General features: G+C 48.5%; 1 protein-coding gene across 2 annotated transcripts; it reads right to left on the bottom strand.

The window, feature by feature from the left end:
- Nucleotides 1–6: 6 nt before the first annotated feature.
- Nucleotides 7–20363, bottom strand: NAGPA (N-acetylglucosamine-1-phosphodiester alpha-N-acetylglucosaminidase). Of its 2 annotated transcripts, XM_084642102.1 has the most exons (11): nt 20207–20363; nt 16048–16533; nt 13510–13649; nt 12134–12242; nt 8873–9001; nt 7146–7354; nt 6204–6251; nt 4646–4774; nt 3578–3709; nt 3270–3333; nt 7–1678 (listed from the first exon to the last, which is right to left on the bottom strand). In XM_084642102.1, exons 1-11 carry the CDS (start codon nt 20350–20352, stop codon nt 1444–1446), a joined length of 1827 nt encoding a protein of 608 aa, XP_084498228.1. In that variant the 5' UTR covers nt 20353–20363; the 3' UTR covers nt 7–1443. The 2 variants fall into 2 exon arrangements, with proteins under 2 accessions (XP_084498228.1, XP_084498229.1); XM_084642103.1 differs by lacking the exon at nt 4646–4774.
- Nucleotides 20364–21351: the final 988 nt, after the last annotated feature.

Genomic DNA, 21351 nt, shown 5'->3' with positions numbered 1-21351 from the left:
CAGTCACTTACTAATTGAGTTTATTCAAGTGTTAAATCACCAAAAGCAAAATCAATTCTTAAATGTACAGACCGATCTGACTCTTCAAATATAGCATAAAAACTCCATGGACTCTGCTTAGGTGGAGAGTCACAGTAAAAATGATCAAAGTGCATATTCAAGATGCTTGCAGCAGCCAGTGGCACATTGGAAGCTAGTTACTTTCCTCAAGAAGAGGAAGCAAACAAACATGTTTCTGAAAAGCCCTTTTAGTCTACAAAGACTCATTGACCTAGTAAAATCACCAACCTCCACCTGAGACGTTTACTGGCTTTGACAACTTCAAAATCTACAGAACCTCAGTCCTCTCTGTTAAGCAAGTTTCTGCACTCGGAGGGCAAATGCAATTTTTACAGCAGTGAGTGAAGCCTACAGCACCTACCATGTTGGAACATAGTTGAGAACAAAGGAGTTAGATGCTGCCCCTGGCCCAATTAGCATACGATTTAACTCCTGTGTTCCACCTCTATGTAGCCTGTGTGCGCTGTTGCCTTGAAGCTTTTCCGTCTAGGTGAGTTATTCTTTGTGTCCTGGGGGCAGCACAGGACCAGGGCCAGAGAGTGAGTCCCCAGCTAAACTCACCTTTACTAAAAGGGGGAGCAGGGTCACTTCTAATTCCCAGAGCAGCGTGTCTGCTCTAGCCCCAGTGCAACAACCTGCACCCTTGACAGGGAAGAGTGGGAGTTACATGCCCTTCAGGAGGGAGACTTTTGGGGACTGACCCCAAAGGCTTTTCACATAACCTTGTTGATGACCCTATCATAAACTTAATACGTCCCTCACTGCGGCGAGGAAAGAAAAGCCTTCCAGCCCAACTGCACGAAACACAGGTTGAGTGAAACAAGCCAGACGTGCCTGAGTTCTAACCATGCCGCTCAACCATCGAATGTGCTCTGGCCTGAGAACTGGCCCAAAGCTAGAAAAGCCATGGGCTAGTGCATGTTGCACTTCCACTGATTTTTCTTAAGTTTTCTTCTCATTGTCACTAATTAATCAAGCTCAATTTACTGCGCAGGGAATTCCTCATCCACAAACTAATGCAGTGAATACTGACCAACCCCCTGTAACCTCCACAGTTATTACAGGCCCCTGTTCTCCATAGTAGAGCAGCAGTTGCTGCTATTGCACAGGGATTCCCATGTCCCCTCTCTCGCTCCTGAGCACCAGGCCCATGAAGGGAACTGAGAGATTTCTGACTGAGGAATGGCAAGAAGGGAGGCAGCTGCTGGGCTGAGCCCTTAGTCACATGTTCTGTGAATACCACCTTGTGCCCCTTCTTGCTGCTGTTCTGCGCCAGTTACTAGCTTCTCATTTCAGGACAAAGCAGCCCTTGGTTGGTCCTCTGTGCTGAGAGCAAGTACCACAGCTGGGGAGAATCTCTCAAGTCTTTCCTCACCTGTCCAGTTAAATGAGTGCTTCAGTCTCTGGCTGGCTTTGATCTTGTGTGTCTTCTGCCTGGTACTGCTCCAAAGGGCATGTATGACTGGCTTCTCCATTCATTTCCTTCAGCGGACGGTACATGTAGTCACCACTTCCACAGCGCTCCGCTGCCCAGCTCCTGAGAGCGAGCCTCACATTTCCTACCATGCTGATCAAAAGCAACAGTCCCAAAACTGAGGTGAAGCAGATCCAGGTTCTCCTGTGAGAGAGGAAGGAATAACCCAGCCTCAGAAACGCAGCACCACATGTTTCAGGACATCTGCAACTATGCAGCAGATTTCAGGTATGTGGCTCCTGGCTGACTGACTGCACCACTGCTGCAGCCTAAGGTCTTGCTTCTCACAGTGGCTTAAATGGGTGCTTTTAGCCTCTCAGACTGGCTGCTTCTATGGTGTTTGGCCTCTTCCTTTAATGCTGACCTTTGGTCTCCCTCTTCCGCCAATAGAGCTGACTGTGGCAGACAGACAGGCTGGGATTAGTGAAAAGCATGTTCCTCTGTGTGAAATGACTGGGGCACAGAAGGAAGATGAACGAATGGCTGCTGGACCCCACTGTTTCCAGCAAAGAAAGGCAGGCTCCATTTGTTTCATAACTAAGGCTATGAGTTGGTCACAGAGATCAGGGAGGTCATGGATTCTGTGATTTTAGGTGACCTCTGTGACTTCAGCCCTGAAAAGGGTGGGGCTTGGGCAGCCAGCCCTATGTTTGTGTGATTTATTGTGTATTGCCTGTGGCTTTTACTAAAAATACCTGTGACAAAATCTTAACCTTATTCATAACAAAAGCAGAACAGAGTGTACTTGAAGCGGTTCTCTCATTTCACTAACAGGAGCCACAATGTAGGGTTAGTAAAAGTAAGTGAACGGCTTTAAATGTGGAGGCCCATCATTAGCAGTGCAGCTGGTCTAGTCTCTCCTCATCAGTAATACAAGCACCATACGATGGTGCTGCACCTGGATGGCCTGCAATCAAAATTAACTTGCCCAGAAGCTGGAAATCAAGTGCAACCCAGGGCAAAAACTAGGCTTAGGGAGTTTAATTCACCGGTTTGGTTCCTTTGGATGCTGTGTGCATGGGGCTCTGCTTCCCTACAGGAGTTATTTGCAGTTCAGAGCTAGTAGGGCTGGAGGACTCAGTTTAATTCACATATGCTGGTGCAATATTGTGAGACCTTTCGCCACCATCCCCTATGGTGCGAACCCTGCTGCAGCTAGGCCAGTGGGGAACAAAGCCCTTGTCTTACAATTACAGAGGCAATTAACAATCTACCCCCAAGAGCTTAGCCAAAGTGAAGATGAATCATGATTCATCTCCCTCTCCAAACGCAGGGGCCTCCGAGTATTATTTACAGACTGCCTGTTGGCCGAACAGGATGTAAGAGGAGGGAGGATAGGGCACACGCTGGCTACTGAGTCTCTCCCATGGGGCCCTCCCATGACAGCTGTTGGGCATTGGTTGCCCTTACCTTTCCCTCTAGTCTTGTGCCAGAGTAGCAACAGCAGGGCCCTAGCTCTTGCTTATAGACCCACAACTTGAGGCTGGCTTTCAAAGCCAGCTTAGACACACTCTGCAGCCTAGGGGCAGCTCCCTCCTAAGAATTTTATGCTCACCCAGAAGCCTGATGAGCTGAGCATAGAGCTTCAGGAGCAATCACGTGTACTATACACAATGAAGCAGGAGATTTTCACACTCCCTGGCCATCCTCCCCACCTCACCACAAAAGGCCAACTGGCGGCAGGCAGGTGCTGCTCTATCATTTGTTCATATATAATCAAACATCGCACACTTACTCTGTGAGAAGGGATTTCTCATCACTCCCTGCCAGAACCATGTGGAAAGCCAGACAGTGCCCAGCTGGAAGACAAGATGACGACTGGTGAAGGAAACAGGCGTGGGCGGGGTGGAACTACCTCACGCCGAACGAGCCCAACCGAAGAGCAGGGAAAAGCATTAGCTAGCCAAGGTGGCAGCTGCTTGGATCATAGCTCCGTGGAGCTAATGACAAGTGAGACAAGCTTTGGTCCCTATGGTCACATCAGTGTCACATGGTAAAGCTGCTGCACCATGTAGCCGAAGAGAACCAAGCAAAGCGGCATACCTCTGGATAACTTGTCCTGCAGGCTGTCCTCATAGGTGATATTACAGCTGCCTGTCTCCTGGTCACAAGGACAGCCGTGCTCGCAGTCACAGAGCTGCTGGCAGTTTGGCCCATACCAGCCTATGGGGCACTCTGAGGAATTAAGGTCAATTGATTACAAAGAAAGCAGGCTATATTCCCTGCAGGCGGGGATTTCCACATCAGCACAAGCATATTACCTCAGCCATGCATGTCCCACTAAAGCCACTGCATGTAGAGTAATTGTTCAGAAACACTTAAAGCTTCATTTCCCCAGTGTATTTTCGCATACTACCTGTCTATCTCAGGCACTTATCTAGTCCCCCTCCCCATAGCATCTAAGCACCTAGGAAATGATGTAGAGGCTATGATTTAATTTGGAAGAACAAGCGTTTTATGAGAACAAGGTGACAAAAACTAAAATTAAAAGAGCACAGTGTAATTAATCTGTGCAACTCCCTGCAGCAGGATCTTGAGGCAGAAAGTAAGATTCACACCAGCATTAGATGTTTTAATAAGAGCAGGTGCAGTTACGCAAACTAAGAAACAAGAGCTACAGGCAAATCAGCCATTAAAGGGAGAGTGCAAAACCCAGACTTTCAACACTCATCGACTCAGCCTAGGTACATGCTAAAGGTTTTAGTGTGGAGCGACACCCAGAATTAAGAGGTCATGGTCAGCTGCCTTTGGCTTTGTCAGATTTACAGCTTTCTGGCTGAAACTTGGCCCATGTGTCAGGCCAGGTGTAAATTAGGTGGGAGTTCAGCTGGTTTTGAAAGCACACAGGGAAAGAGCCAGTCTCTTCCAGTTACAAAAGAAAGTGTCACATTTTTAAACAGCATTTTGTACATAAAAGGCAGCCACCTAGCATAGCTGTAAGCCTGACTTGTCTGCATTACCATGACCCAACTGGAGAGTCTATGCCTGGGCTTGCTTGACTGAGTCCTGTGGGGCAGAGCTCATGTCTTCCTTAGTCTGAACGCAGGGTTGCTCCATACAGGGCATTTAAAGCCTTTGTACACACACACCGCTCTTGTGAAGAGATGTCACCTTGCTGACAGATGGCTCCTTGGTAACCAGCAGGGCAGGTGCAGGATCCATGCACAGAGTCACACGTTCCACCATGCTGACAGAGGCATTTCTGGGTGCAGCCATCCCCATAGGAGCCACTAGCACACACTGCAGGCAAGCACAAACTCATCAGGGCTCTCTTACTGGCCACGCCAAGAGCAAATGGAATTCTCTGTATCAACATGCCAGCACCCCTTCCCCAGCGCTCTCCCCATTCACTGAGTATTCATTACAAAGGGACAGGACACCACAGCACCTCCTACCAGCCAATCAGCTGCTAAGCAAAGCGAATTAAAACCAGGCACGTGCCCTGTGACAGCGTGGAGCGAACCTGCCTCAGCTGGGAGCAGGGCATGCCAGGAGAAGGAAGAGATCAGTTTGCAGGGGGCTCCCGTTAAGGGTAAGGGGGGGGGACAACTCTGCTCTTTATGCCTCTGATTAAGTGTCCAGAAAAGGGAGCTCCCACCAGAACAGGTAAAGAGGTTGGACAGGACTCCTATGTTGCTGTAGCTGTTTCCCGCCTCCCCTTTAATGGGCAACTGATCCCAGTGAGGAATCCCCAGCTGGTGCTGGACAAGCCCCCTCCACCCCTTTGCTCACCACAGGCTGGCTCTGTCAGAGGATAACAGCTGAGAACCTCATGGATAGGGGAGGGGCCTTCAGGAAAGCTGAGAAGCCCTGCAGCTCAGGGACTATCCCCAGGCCTGGGCAGGGGCAAAGACTTCCCAAGGGCTCTAGAAAGCACTTGCTACATGGGGAGAGTTAACTAGTGCCTGATGAAGTCACAGATCTCCTCAGCTCCCACTGATGATTTGAGCACCTGCAGCTCCAAAGCCTGTGATGGATGTGTTGCTCACGGCGAGGCCACAGAGATGCTGCTAGCTGGGTTGGGCTGTTTAATAAAAGGCCTTTTAAAAACAAAAAAACCCTCCTGCACCTTTGATCATGTGTCCATCCCAGACCCGTCAGCTTTCACCCAGGCTCCCTTCCCCATTGCTACTCTATTGCTGTACCCCAGGAAACTCTCTGGAGGGCTGGAGAGCCAGGAGGGTGGTGACATCACCGTTATTAAGGAGGTGAAACCTCAGAGGGGAAGTAATTTATTCACACTACTTAAAACTTATTTAACTACGACAGTTGAGGAGAACTTATCCTGGTTTAGAGGCTGAATTCACACTCCACACCCTGCAGTTAAAAAGGCAGGAAGCTCGCAATCTACAGTTCTCAGACCTATCTGACTGGGAACCACAGCTTGGAAATCCTGGTTTTGCCTAACGGGGGAAAAATGCAGTAAACCCCTTGCAGGCCATTATGTATCCTAAAGGCGCAACAGAAAAAGGACAACACAGCTTGTTGTCTTTCTTTTGCAGCTCACCCTTACAAAGCTCTTACAGAACAGTGTGGATGTTAGATAGGGTCAATAGAATCACATTTCCCCACTGCTGCAGGCATCAGGTAGACAGCGCCCTATAACGACGGATCACGCGGTCCCCTCCATAGTCATAAAGAAGAAGATTATGATACAAATTGGAGTTACCTTCACTGCAGTTGCTGCCTATCCAGCCAGCATCACAGAGGCATCCAGCTGCACAAGGAGGAAACACAAATCAGGCATTGCAGCTGAGACAGGCAGCGAGACTACAGATTGCTTGAGACACCAATGCCCCTACTTAGAACATGCACCCGGAAATCAAGATAAGGGTTAACACACACTCCCCTCCAGGAGAGTCAGGGAGTGAACCAGCTGCGCTCATTTGCAGCTGCTGCTATAAAAGGCTTGGCTCTCAACAGAGCCTGGAGTAAGAGCAGCTCTCCTAAGGAAGAAGACTTCAGTTCTCAGCAGAACACAGGTGCTAGATACTGGAGGTATTTTCTGTATGCAGAGCATGAGTGATTGGGGTGGGCTGGAGCAAGCCATGTTCTTGAGAGGGCTGCAGTCAGTCACAAGGTACTTTTTCTGCAGGGATTCCTAAGAGTAAGGGGCAATGGGTTGTGCTGGGAACTTGTGGGAGGAATCACTCAGGCTCATTAGAATGAAAGTCAATGGTGACTCTTAACTAGAAAGGCTCCAGTGTGGTATTTCAGCAAGGCAGGAGTGGTCCAAGGAGGTGACTGCCCTGCTGTTTTGTCATGTAACAAGCTCTGCAGTTCCTACAGGGATACAAGGATGTGGAGGGGCCCTGGGAGGGGAAATGTTCCCAAGAGGCTCTCTCTTCAGTGGTCTAAAACCTCTTCCAGACAGCTAAGAGCATAGCCTTGTTACTGTGTGGAGCTAGGCAGGAGGGGTTCCCCTACTCTGATTAGGTGGCAGGTGTGAACTATGAACCATAACCTGGCCAATCTCTATAAACCCAATAGCTGCACCTCCCTCCCCACCCACTGCCCCCCAGCTGGTAATGATGACATATAGCATGTGACACTAGTAACACACCCACCCCTCTGTTGCAATGGGCTTGCTCTGTAAATAGGGGTGGCTTACACTCAGTGCAGATGCCATGCTGGCTGCAGTTGGAAGGCCCGCAGTCCAGGACACTGCAATCTGGTCCTCTCCAGAAGTCCCCAGTGCATTGGCATTCTCCCAGCACGCAGTGCCCATGCCCGCTGCAATCTGGAGCCTCGCAAGCAGGCTCGTGGATACACATGACTGTCGAGACGCTCCGAGGGCAGCGCCACATGGCGTCGGACTTGCTGAGGACAAAAGGCAGTTCCCATGAGCAAAGGCTGGGGTGCGAAAGATTCCCTGCTCCTACAGCCCTGTGGCATGAGGGGTGAGCTGTGCAGATACTGGCAAAAACTGAAAGCCAGAATCGCTGAGTCCTCCAACAGGGAAACACGCCCAGGCCTCTACTGGTTCTTGGATCAGCTGGCACGTTAGTAAGGCTCATGTAGATCAGCTGCCAGACACTTCATATTTGATCCCCATTTCAGTCACAGCCCCATTTGATAGCTTGGCTAGCAGCCTGATGATGGCGAGGGTTGTGTAATACCAGAGCACTTGGGAAAATTAGGTAATCACTCCAAATCCCATTAGTCCAGGGGTGGCCAACCTGTGGTTCCAGAGCCACATGCGGCTCCTTGTACAGGCACCGACTCCGGGGCTGGAGCTGCAGGCGCCAACTTTCCAATGTGCCGGGGGGGGGGGGGGGGCTCACTGCCCAACCCCTGGCTCTGCCCCAGGCCCTGCCCCCACTCCACCCTGCCCTGCCCCCTCCCCTGAGCCTGCCGTGCCCTCGCTCCCCCCTCCCCTGCCAGAGCCTCCTGCATGTCACAAAACAGCTGATCGGGAGGGAGGGGGAGGTGTTGATCGGTGGGCAGGAGGCACTGGGAGCAGGGTGGGGGAGCTTATGGGGGCCTGCTGACGTATTACTGTGGCTCTTTGGCAATGTACATTGGTAAATTCTGGCTCCTTCTCAGGCTCAGGTTGGCCATCCCTACATTAGTCACTCACTCAAAGGAAAACTGTCACGCTTTTCCTGTGCAAACTCCTAATGCTTCAAACGCTGATTATTCCCTCTTGGGTACAAGGTGAGAAGTACAGAGCTCGAATATGATAATTTAAAACAATAATAATTATATTTACACAGCACACTTCTGCCTGAAAAAGCCCAAGGCATTTCCCAAACAGAGAGCCACCATCAAAATACAGCCACCTCTGGGGTGGATGACAGCTGCTAGGTAGCCAGCTGGCACACTGTGCAAAAGGGGATGGAGAACTTTAGTCTAGGCCCACCACCTACTCTTCCAAGGACTAATGGAACCCTTTATAGCTGGGCAGAGCAGATAAGGTCTCTGAAAAATATTGTCTCTGGCCTCCTGCCTCGGAAAGAGAGGAAGAGGGTGGAACCTGCTGGGATTCATAACTCTTACTAGTCTAGCTATCTCATTCATGCCTGATGTCTAGACTGGTACTTTGCACCAAGACGTCAAGTTATTTCTGTGACGTTCTAGGCAGGTCAGAGAGCAATACAGTCCCCTCATCCTTCCATACACACAGACCAGAATGAAGGACCAGATCTGTTCCCGAAAGAAGCAGGTGCATTTCACAGGAAAGTCAGTGGGAGTCCAACCCACTCTCGCCAGGCCTGAGTTTAGCCCTGTGACTCTGGAGTGGTTCCCACAGAGATCTTGTCTATGTAGAGGAGAGCTCCTCAGGCAATGAACTGGGAAGCTGAGGTGTCCCCATGGTTTTCACCATCCAGCGCCTACCAGTGATCCGATGGGTAACTCGCAAGGGTTCCATTTAAAACCAGAGTGGCTGACCCTCCACCATCCAGATTGATAGCATTCACGACACCCTGCTGCTTTAGGAAGTTGGCCATTTCCCAGAGATTGAGGCTGCAAAACAAAAAACAGTTATTGCAGTTTAGCACCAGGGGATGCAAGAGCCATCTCCGGGACAAAGTAGCAGCCTCTCTGACAATCTGGAGGGACTCTGAATTCTTGAACTGGGTTTGTTCAGCACCATTTCCTGAAGCTTCTCATCGGGTCTAAAATCTGTTTAGATTTAGGATAGTCTTCTTATAGAGGAAGCAAACATTTCTGCTGGTGGCCAGTGGATATAACTGATATTTAGGATTGGCAGAATTTGATTTTTTTTAATATAATTTGGATGGATAATATCTACGTTTATTTTTAAGCATTTTTTTAATCTATTTATATTTTCACAGTTGTGGGAAACTATGGGGGAGAAGGGTCAGGCAACAATGATTAATGACAGCAGATGTTAGGCTTCAAAAAGTTAAAGCTTTATAACTATTAAAACACAAACTGTCAACGTCACATGTCAAAATATACAGAGTAAAGATCCTTAAATCCAACTCTCATAACTTCTCAAGCAGCATTTTCCTACTTTGCCTATCTGGAAACTTTGATTGTCAACAGACACATTTTTGTCAGTTTGTGTCTACGGTGGAATTGATGTTTACTGACATTTACCAAAAAAACTGAATCCTGCCAAGCCTGCTCACAGCTATGGCCCTGGAAACATAGGAGTGAAATGGCTGCCCTTGGATTTTTGCACTATGGTAACTATGACAGTGGAAAACCTCAGCCTGGGAGGACTACACCAATGGAAAGAGTTCAAAACTGAGCTCAGACCCCCAGTGCATGTCAATTGTACACATTGGGGGATGCTAGCAGTTCTCACTTGATGCAGCTCTACTAATGCAGATGAGCACTCAGACAGAAGAACCAGCTTCCTTGCTGCATATCAGAAGAACCTGAAAAGGGACAGAGTCCACATAAATCATGCCTCTGTCAGAAAGATGTTATCCCTCCTAGTGGTAAATCTAAGAGGACTATCCCTGAAAGAGCTGAGAAAACAAGAGAAGTTTCCCCCTCCAGTTCTACTTCATGAATGTGACAACACTGTGGGGAGAGTCAAATTCACTGTTTCGTCCGGTCTAGTTGGCCATTTCCCAATGGGTCCGTCACAGGGAAAAGACACTGTTCACTATAGGAAAAGGTGACCTTAAACTCTCAAAACCAGCTGGGAAAGCTGGCCGCAGGTGCAGGGCCTGAAATTCAGAGTCCAAAGCCAGGAGGCACCTCTGTGATCATCTAATCTAGTGGTTCTCAAACTTATTGATCACGCCGACTTGTCTGTGTCCGTAGTCATATATGTGCCCGCCACACAAGTATATATGCGGTGGCGGTGCTTCCCTTGAATCAGTTTTGGCTTCTGTTTTCTCACTTGAGTTGTTTGGTTTTTTTCCTGTTGCATGAATGAGCAAACTCTCCAAGGTAATATGAGCAAAAGCAAAACTGCGACTGTGGTCCATGCTTACAATTAAATGTGCACACTGCATTGTAGCAATCAGATGGCCACGACTTTGTATAATGGTAGGCAAGTTTAACAGAAATCCGTCAAAATGCACGGCGCCACCTGAGGACCTGATATGTCTGGAGGAATCAGCTTTGCTAGTTATTCATTGCTGTAGGTACAATGTCTGCAGTAAGTGTCTACCCTCACCCCCCCAGAATACATTCCATGTCCCCCAGTTTGAGAACCTCTGATCTCATGTATACCACAGGCCAGAGAACTTCCCCTTAGAATAACATCCAATCTTGATTTAAAAATAGTCAGTGATGGAGAATCCACCACAACCTGGTAAAGTGTTCCAATGGTTCATTACTCTCTCAGTTAAAAAATTATGCCTTTATTTCTAGTCTCAATTTGTCTAGCTTCAACTTCCATCCATTGGATTGTGTTCTACCTTTCTGCGCCTAGACTGAAGAGCCCATTATTAAATATTTGTTCCCTATGTAGATACTTAGAGACTGTGATCAAGTCATCCCTTAACCTTCTCTTTGTGTCTGTCAGTATAAGGCATGTTTTCTAATCCTTTAATCATTCTCGTGGCTCTTCTGAACCCTCTCCAATTTGTCGACATCCTTCTTGAACTGTGGACACCAGAACTGGGCGCAGTATTCCAGCAGCAGTTGCACAAGTGCCAAATACAGAGGTAAAATAACCTCTCTATTCCTACTCAAGAGTCCCCTGTTTATATGTCACAGGAATCAATTAGCTCTTTTGGCTGTAGAGTCACATTGGGAGCTCATGTTCAGCTGATTATCCACCACGACCCCCAAATCTTTTTCAGATTAAGCCCTTTAGTCTTTCAGATTAAGCCCATTAGTCTTAAACTCCATTTCAAGTTTGCAGCATCCGTTTATTGTTCCAAAATATACAGGATGGGCCTAAGTTAGCCCGGTGTAGTTCTCTTTAAGCCAGAGAGTTACACCGTGGTTGATCGGCTCCAATACCTTTAAATTCTCTTGGTTTTTTTTCAGGAGTGCAGGAGGGAGAAGGAAGTTATAGACTAGGACACACATCATACATCTGGCTTCCAGGACAGAGTAAGCTTCCATTTTAAAAAGTTACACTTCTAACCCTTTTAACTGACATGTGGGGGAATCATGCAAATGCAGCACTGTCTGGATAGCTCTGCAGACAAGTGAAAACAATAGGTCCAACCTGTTCCCATTGAAATGAACAGCAAAACTATCATGAATGTCAACAACAGCAGTATCTGGCTCAACACTGCTGAGAGGAGAAAATTATCCTTGTACATCACAATGAAATCTCCACTCTGAAGCCTAGTGATGGCAACATCAGTGCCAACACGCAATTTCACTTGAGATCATTTTAGCAGAAAGATCCAGCATCAGTTCTTCTGTCTGCAGTCGTGGATTTAGAAGGGAGAGTGGGGTATCAAGAGCCCAATTGGTTCAACAGGGCATGGCTAGCAGTAATGGAGCCCTGCAGGGTTGTTCTCTCATTAACTCAAAGTGCCTGGCTCTGCCTCTTTATCACTGCAAACTTTTAAACGGTGCCTTAAACTTACATCTGGCTTTACTGAACATGGGAGCAGATGTTGTTCTCAGTACTGGCAGTGATGCCGGATCAGTCCCTTTGATACTTTGCCTGCCCCGTGAGTTTACTAAAGAACGAATCCTCAGCCTTACCCCCTCACATCAGTCTGTCCATCCACATGAACCAAAATCAGTTGCCCGAGCCTGTCATGTCCCACTGCTGTCCTGGCAGATATCACATTGATGAACTTGTCAAAGGTCCCTGCATGGGGAAAAAGGACAATTCACAGGCAGGTGAAAGAGCTGACTTTACAGATACCTCCATCTGGAAAAGACTGAGCACTAGTTGCTAACTTAACTCCAGCCTTCCCCATCTAACCTCGCATAGGAACTAGGGATAAGAATTTCCATAACCGCTCTTGTTACAAGAGACTGGCTCGTTCGGGGAGATTGGGAATGGAATATGGAGCCCTTCACCTCTAGGTCAGGGTTCAGCTGCAGCCCAGGTTGATGGTGACTGCTCTTGTGAAATGAGTTTCTGGCTTCAATCTAGTTCTCCATGGATAAGCATTCACACTAAAATAGAGTCCCTTGCTAGTACCTTCAGGCCAAGGACTAACGGGATATTATTATTTCTAGCACCCAAAGCCTCTAATCAGGATCAGGGCCCTACGGATGTGGATCTAGAAGACAGTCTCTCCTCCAGAGTTCACAGTCTAGGAAATGAGTTGAGAATCCACGCTGGCCTGGGTCAGATGGGTTTTGCAAGGCATTGAATCAGTCCCAGGACTCCTGAGGCTGTGTGGACAGACCCTGCATTGCATTATGGGAAGGAGCCTGCTCCCCGCTCTCTCCAACTTCCAGGGGAGAGCTCCAACTGTTGTATCTTGTTACAGCAGCGACTGAGGTGGGGGATAGGAAAAGACAGTGTCAAGATACTGGCTGAACATCAGCTTATTGAGTGACCTGTTAACTCTCCCACTCCCCATATTACTAGATTGGCATGGGCACCGGGGTGCTTTGCTTCACAACCCAGACAAAATAAGACTCTCTCTCTCTCTCTCCTTATCCAAGCAAGGCTTATTTTCAGCTCCCCCACCAACAGCACTGGTGGCAATGCTAGTGCAGCCCGGCACCAACAACCACGGGCACTTTAACCATTACACTGTCTAGACCTATTCTGAGCAGGGTTAGGTGACTTGGTGTCTAAAATGGCGGCAGGTATCCCACCGCTATCACCAGCTGTGCAGGCAGTAGCAACAGGGAGACATGTTAATGCTTCGGGTTCCGTTACAATGTGGCACATGCTATACCCATCATCTGATCCTCCCCAAGCAGTATGGGAAACAGTTTAGCTCTGTCTACACTTGCAGATGCACAACTGTTTGCAGATGCAGCCATGGCCGACAATGGGGGTGGCACGTACCAGTGCAGACAAAATCTATAGCTATGAAACCAAGATGCCCATTTACAACCTCCTCACAAGGCAGTTCGTCAGCAGATTGGAGGCAGTAGCTTAGGATCTTTACCTGTGGCTTGAGTCTTGTCACACTCCGCTGTCTTACTCTGATCGACATACACCTCTCCATCTCTCAGCAGCCAGACTACGCCGCTCACCAGCTGCACAAATGGGTTCACTTGATCCAAAACATCTTCCTCCGACAGGTAACTGGGGGAGAGACCAGAGGAGTGATCAGAGGTGGATCATCAAAGTGCCCCAAAACCTTTAGTGATGCCAGACTATTGCCTCGTCTACATTAGGAAATCCATTTATTCCTGACAACAGGCAGCTCAACCAGTTCTGGAAAAATATGTGACCATATGCGTAGATCAAGCCATGTTCTGCACTGTTTCAGAAGCAATGGACTGAACCTGGCAGGCAGCAAATCTATACAACACCCCGGGTAATACCCAAGTGACCATCAGCCCCTTTTGTATACTAAAGCTCCTGCATTGGTACCACCAGGAGAGCTGAACCAGAGGAGCAGTGGTAGGGAGATAGGGAGATTACGGCAAAACACCTTACTCTAGACAGAACCATCCCCGCAGCCAGAAACACATCAATTTTCAAGCACAGGCAGAGCCTTGGGCTCTGTCTCCACTAGCAATGTGTTAAACCTTCTACAACAGCAGCTCCATCTTAACAGGTTTAAAAGAGCCTAAGTGGGCTCAGTTTAATCTGGCAGTGAAAATGAGTTGAGAATCCACACTGGCCTGGGTCAGATGGGTTTTGCAAGGCATTGACTCAGTCCCAGGACTCCTGAGGCTGTGTGGACAGACCCTGCATTGCATTATGGGAAGGAGCCTTCATAAAAAAAAAAACCAAAAACCCCAAACCAGCATTCTTGGAAGCAGAGCAAATGCTGAAAAAGGCATTCATGACTAGAACCTCCAGGCCAGCTAGTAGGCATGACCATCCACATGAGTTCTTATTCACACAAACGTTCATTGAAAAAACAAAGCATCACGAATACAAGCGTGATTAGTGGTGAGCGTATTTAGCATTTGAATGGCTCTCATGGCATTGTGAGAAAACCCTTCACAATTCATGTCAAATGCATCCCATTTGGTCCAGGAAATACAGAAAGCTTCTTAAGTGTATTTTGGAAGACTATTTTACTACCCTTTACTATCTGTGCTGGATATAATGCACCATGTACTTGAAAATCTGCAACTTTCAACATATTTATGAAGAGGGAAAGTCTAATCTGTAAGTTTAATATCTGATATTTACGAACACTGATTCTCACCACTCTCCTGGGAGGTGAGCATTATCCCCTTTTGATTGGTGAGAAACTGAGGCAGTGGCAAGCTAAGGGCCTCATTTCCTGAGGTACCAAGCACTCACAAGCATAGAGGAAATCAACAAACTGGGGGTATTCAGCGCCACTGCAAATTCAGCACCTAAGGGACTTGCCCAAGGTCAGAAAGGGGAGTCTGGAGCAGAGCCATGTGTAGAAATTATGAGTGACTGGCTCCAAGACTAGTGATTCATAAATTCAGATTCCAAGGCCAGAAGGATCCATTGTGATTGTCTAGCCTGACCTATTGTAGATTGCAGGCCAGAGAACCTTTCCAAAATGATTTCTAGAGCAGATCTTTTGGAAAAATGTCCAACTGAACTACAAAGCCCTGAATTAAAAAGATAAATCTCACTCTTCAATAGACCACAGGGTATCAAGGTTAAATGAACCAGTGCAAGATCGGGAAAGCCTTCATAGTGCCTAGGCACGCATCACTTTTTTTAATAGATGGGCTCTGTTTTCCCTACAATTAATTGTATGTAAAAGTGATAGTCACACAACTTCTGTGTACACAGGTGCACATTACAGACTACTGTGTACATTACAGACAGAGGAGAAAATGACAGATTTCAGAGTAACAGCCGTGTTAGTCTGTATGCGCAAAAAGAAAAGGAGTACTTGTGGCACCTTAGAGACTAACCAATTTATTTGAGCATGAGCTTTCGTGATGAAAGTGATGAAGTGAGCTGTAGCTCATGAAAGCTCATGCTCAAATAAATTGGTTAGTCTCTAAGAGGAGAAAATGGTTCTCTTGGTGTATGCCTAATCAGTTGCCTATGCAATGCATAATACAGAAATTGCACACGCAAAAATGACGGTTGTTTGGAACAGTCTGTAAATATGATCCTTTATCTGCACGGTATTCCAGGGAAACAGAACTATTTCTGCAAAGCTTTAATATCCCTTTTGTCCATCCAACAATGTAAAACAGTAATTAAAAAAAAAAAATGAAGCTGCTGGGTGACTACATGAAGCCCTAGTATTGATCTTGATAGGCTACATTCAGCCCTGGAAAAATATCAGGGTCTTTCTACCAAGCTGCTCTGATAGATCACACTGCCAGTGCTTCCTTTCAATAAGGAGACGTAATGTCTGAGATCAGGCCAAGAGGGCCATTCTATAATGTACGGGATTAAAAATCCCCATTGTTATAGTAGGGGAAGGTCCAGAAGCCAGTTCCTAAGGGGGGCACTTTCTGCCTTAATGTTTATACTGAGCCTTTTGAGACAAGAAAATGGCACAGAAAAGCGCCCAGATCCTTACCCAAACACCATGGTGCCGTCCTTCCTGATGCCAAACTGCGCATTCTGCACACCCCTGGCATTTCTCACCAGCCTTCCATCGCTCACAACGTTCCCAAGGCATTCTCCGGTGACCATGTCAAAGTAGCCACCATTTTGGGCCACCAGGCACTTGCCACGTCTTGCAGTTTCTATCACAGTGGACCGCAGGCTTGAATTGCAACCTCCCAAGCTGCCAGGCTCTAACACAGAGAAGGTTCTCAGGGGGTTGCTCACAAAAGTAAAGTGGCCATAGACTTCCCTTTGCATCACGCCCTCTGGCGGGAAGTAAGACACGAATCCTCTTGTCGTAGTCATGGGGAGTTCGATGCTAGTGTTGCTGGGCCAAGTTTCATGTGTTACGTTGCCACGCACAACAGCTTGACAATCTCTGACGTACCTGTGATGGTGACGAGGACCATGGTAGGAAGGAGGATATGGCAATAACAAGTCGTCATTTAACGAACTCCTGAAATGAAGCGATGGGTGACATTGTGAAATCTAGTTCTCATTCAATCAGCTGGTCTGTTTTCCGCCTGTCTGTCTAAGCTACTTACAGGACCCTCTGAGCACCTCACAGTCTTTTCAATGGGTTTAGCCTCACGATATCCCTGCAAGGGGAGTGCTCCTATCCTCATCTTACAGATAGAACCGAGGCACAGCCCGTGGCAGCAAGCCTCCCAGCCCGGGTTGACAGACTTGGGCTTGCAGGGCTCTCACTGGCGCTCTAAAAACAAGCGTGTAGCCAGCAGCTTGAACTTACAATTCAGACTCTGAAGCCTAAGGAGGGAGTGGGCTTCAAGCCCGAGCTCCAGCCTGAGTCACAACTTCAAAGCGCTGTCTACACAGCTATTCTTACAGCACCAATGCAAACCCAGGTCTATTGGCCTGAGCTGGGACACTCACTCCTGCAGCCTATGTAGACATACCCAGAGACACTAAGGTCTTGTCTACACTTAAAACTTTTGCCACTTTTAACTTTGCTGGCATAGTTAAAGTGGCGACCCCGTCCTCTCCCCACCTCCAATCCATGCAACTATGGTGGTATATTGGTACAGCTTATTCCAATTCGGCTAAGTGAACTAAGCTATACTGCTATAAAGCATCTTGTACTGGCATAACTACATCTACGCTAGGGCTTTGCTGGCATAACTGTGCTGATTAGGAGTGTGATTTTTTTCCTCTCTTTTAAACCAACATAGTTATGATAGTAAAACTTCTGAAGTATAGAGCAGATTAAGTGTCTTGCCCAAGGTCACACAGAAAGTACATGGCAGAGCAGTGAACGGAACCCATGTCTCAAGTCCCTAAGCTCTTATCTACTAAGGAAACCAGCACCATTTTGCTGTCACTATTGCAGTACCAGCAGTGGGAGTGCTGGCATAGGCAGGGGACAGGTATTTTTAAACTATGCATCATTTAAATGATCAGAGCAGGCCTAGATGTCACAGTGGCAAACATACCTGCACCCTGTATATACTAGGGCTTCTATTGCAGCTGTTCGCGCAACAATGAGAGTTTTCCTAAAGAGCTTAAATCAGAGCTGGGCAAACTGCGGCCCGCGGGACCGTCCTGCCCAGCCCCTGAACTCTCAGCCGGGGAGGCTAGCCCCCAGCCCCCGCTGTCTCCCCTTCCCCGCAGCCAAGCCGCCACAAGGGCAGCACGGCTTGCACCCGCTCATCTCCCAGGCTTTCCAATAAGCCAGTCCTGCTGCTCTGAGCAGCATGGTAAGGGATCAGAGAGCTGGCGGAAGTTCGGGGGGGGCGGGTTGGATGAGGGGCAGGAGGACCCAAGGAGCTGTTGGATGGGGCGGAAGTTCGGGGGGCGGTCAGGAGATGGGGCAGTTGGATAGGCGTGGGAGTCCCGGGGGGCCTGTCGGGAGGCAGGGCTGTGGATAGGGGGTGGGGCAGTCAGGGGACGGGGGTTGGATAGGGGACGGGGTCCTGTGGGGGCGGTTGGGGGCGGTTAGGGGCAGGGGGTCCCAGGAGGGGGTGATCAGGTGACAAGGAGCAGGGGGGCGGGGTCAGATGGGTCGGGGATTCTTAGGGAGGCAGTCAGGGGGCGGGAAGTGGGAGGGGGTGGATAGGGGGCGGGGGCTCAGCCTTCCCTACCAGGCCCTCCATACAGTTTCGCAACCCCAAATTGGTCCTTGGGCCAAAAAGTTTGCCCATCCTGGCTTAGATAAAGCACTGTTGACAAGATGAGTGGGGCGGGGCGGGGCGGAACAGGTGATGTGGGAGATGCCCAGGATAAAAGGATTTGCTGAACTCAGAAGGGGGCTGTGATGTAACTTTTTTTTTTTTTTTTTTTAAAGTCTCTTGTGTTCCACATGCTTTGATAGATGGACACCACTAAAACTGGGTTCCAAATTCTTTACTCGTTAGTAAATAGGTTGTTACTTTGTGTTGCCTTTAGCATGAGGCAAAAGGAATAATGTCTGCCACAAACGCACCTTATATTTTTCTGAGGTTACCACATATGAATATCAGTCACTAACTATATTAAAAAAGACATTACCAGGAGAGCTGCACAGAGGAAATTAACTCTGACCTATTAGGTAACTGATACAAGGAAATCCTGTCTTGAATACCCAAGACAGTTAGGTCTTGTTTACATTATAGACCTTTATTAGCAGAATCAGGGGTGTGTAAAATCCACATCTCAGACAACTTGGTTATACCGCCCTAAGCCCGTGTAGACAGCACTTATGACACCGGGAGACCTTTTCCCGCCAACATAGCTACTGCCTCTTGGGGAGGTAGAGTAACTACACTGATGGGATTGCAGCTGCACTGATGCAGGGTTTTAAGTGTAGACACGCCCCTAGAAAAAACATAATATAAAGGAATTATACACTGAGACATACAAAGCTCACTGTTTCTTCAGACTCCCAAAACCCTGGTCTATGCTTATAGAATAGTTGTGCTAGCTGTCATAGGTGTTTGATTGTTGCCCTAGTCCAGGTTTGTCACCAATGTATATGGGGCATAATTGAGTGGAAATAATTTCTGAAAGGAGGCTAGGTAGTAATCAACTATTGGCATGACTATAAAAGCTAAAACACTCAAATGTTTCTTTCCTGGCATGTTCTCTCTTTCCTAGTGTAGACAAACAACAAAGTACAGTACTTAGCTTCTAGACCATAATAGTCATAGTCTCATTTCCAGGAATCTTTCTTTTCAATGGCTTTTCTGTCTCTCTTGCTTGCTTTGTTTATGCTGTGGCTCCACAAGCAGGGGATGTGTTATGTTTTTGCTCCTACACACTAAGGTAAGGTTAAACCAGTTTAGAGCAGTTTGGACATGGGGAGATCTGCTAAAAGTTCATTTTCCCTCTAAGTGCATGTCGCATCGGAGACAGGACTTCCCACAAGTAGTAAGTACCGCAAAGTTTGTTCCCTAGACCCTGTGAAAGGTGCAGGCCGGCCGAGACACCCCCCGCCGCACCATTTAGGGCAGGGATTCTCAAACTGGGGGTCAGGACACCTCAGAGGGTCGTGAGATTATTACATGGGAGGGTCGTGAGCACTGTTCCCTCAAAGCTGTGCGCGCACACACAGATCCTAAAGCCTAAGCACACAGTGAAACACTGTGCGCACAAAAATTTGCACAGAAGAAATTTTTTGCGCACTCGGCCTGTCAAAAATTAGAGGGAACGCTGGTTGTGAGCTGTCAGCCTCCCACCCAAACCCTGCTTTGCATCCAGCATTTATAATGGTGTTAAATATATAAAAGAAGTGTTTTTAATTTATAGGGGGGGGTCGCACTCAGAGGCTTGCTCTGTGAAAGGGGTCACCAGTACAAAAGTTTGAGAACCACTGATTTAGGGGAACAAACTAGACACGGGGTGGGGGGGGGGGGAATGCAGGGACAGCACGTGCCATGAACAGAAAATGCTGTTAAGATGGCCCCCATGAGAGCACTACAGGGGGAGGGGTAGATGGTTTGGGGGAAAGGGGGAACTGGGCTGAGTTTATTAGTGGGGGAGGGAAAAGGGGTGGCGAGGGGAACTGGCCGGGGTCCCTGGTTGGCGGGGATGGGGACACTGGACCGGGGTTACCAGCGGGCCGGGTGTGCTCCCTCCCCAGCCTCGACACCTGGGCTGGTCGGACCAGCTGCCCAGCCGGGAGGCCAGAGACTCACCCCCCGTCGCTGCCGCCGTGCGCTGTGCGGAGCCAGCTGAGCAGCGCCAAGGAGGCGGCGAGAACAGCCACAGGCCGCGGCCGCCACCGCCGCCGGCTCCCCCAACTCCGGGCCGCGCACCCCGTCGCCAGCGTGGAGCCCGCCATTTTGAGCGGGTCGGAAGATCACATGAGAATGGGTCATGTCACGTGACGAGAGAGAGCGAGCGAGAGCGAGAGAGAGAGAGAGGAACTAGCTGAGGGTTGTGCGCCACCTAGTGTCAGCCCGGCCCTATCGCGGCCGCCAGCGCCCGCTGAGGCCAGGCAGGAGCCTGGCGGCCGGGCGGGGGGCTTTGCTCAGCCGCAAATTGACCATAGGGGGCAACGTGTGACAGCGAGAGGCTTCTTCATACCCCAAACCTTGCCCCCATTAAACCCCTCATAATGCCCCCTCCCAGCTGCCCCCAGGAGACTAGCCTAGAATAGTTTCTATAACCCCCCCAAAGAACCCCATGAAACCCATAGTACTCCACAGAAACCTACCCCCAAAACCTGAGCCCCTTCAATTGACACCCTGCCCAGCCGCCTCAGAATCTGGTCTCTTGTGATCCCACCCCAAACTTACTCCCTCTGTTGTGACCCTCGCCTCTCCAAACCTGCCCCTATGTCGGGACCCCCACATTGGTTCCACACCCAACAGGAGCTTTGCGGGCTCTCACAAATTTAGCTGCACTCCTGATATTTGGAAGGTTGGTTTGTTTTTTCCCCCGCCCTAAAGCCCCTGGAACTCCTTGGTGCCAAATGGGCAGGGGACATGGGGCACATAGGGTTTTACAGGATCCCCCATCCCTGGGTCAGCTATCTGCATAATAGTTCTCCAAAAGGTGGCATGAGAAGTCTCTACCAAGAGCTAGTAGCCCACTGTTCGTCATAACCATTGGGGTATTCATGTACAGATAATATTGAAGGAGTTATGTAGCTTTACAAAAAATTATATTCTTAAGATCTTGGAGTTAAGGCACGTCACCAGGAGGTGACAACCTCAGAGCTGTTCCTTTCAGGCAGGACATAACAGACATCCATCTCCCTGTCTGCTAATTTGTGTTTTGTGCATTTTCTGCCTGTTTGCATACTGAGCCATAGACAAAAGAACAGACTGTGAAATCT

The sequence above is a fragment of the Lepidochelys olivacea genome (assembly GCF_965140295.1).
Source record: "Lepidochelys olivacea isolate rLepOli2 genome assembly, chromosome: 10".
Taxonomy (NCBI): domain Eukaryota; kingdom Metazoa; phylum Chordata; order Testudines; family Cheloniidae; genus Lepidochelys; species Lepidochelys olivacea.
The sequence above is the reverse complement of the archived record's forward strand: the minus strand, read 5'-3'. Positions and strand labels throughout refer to the sequence as shown.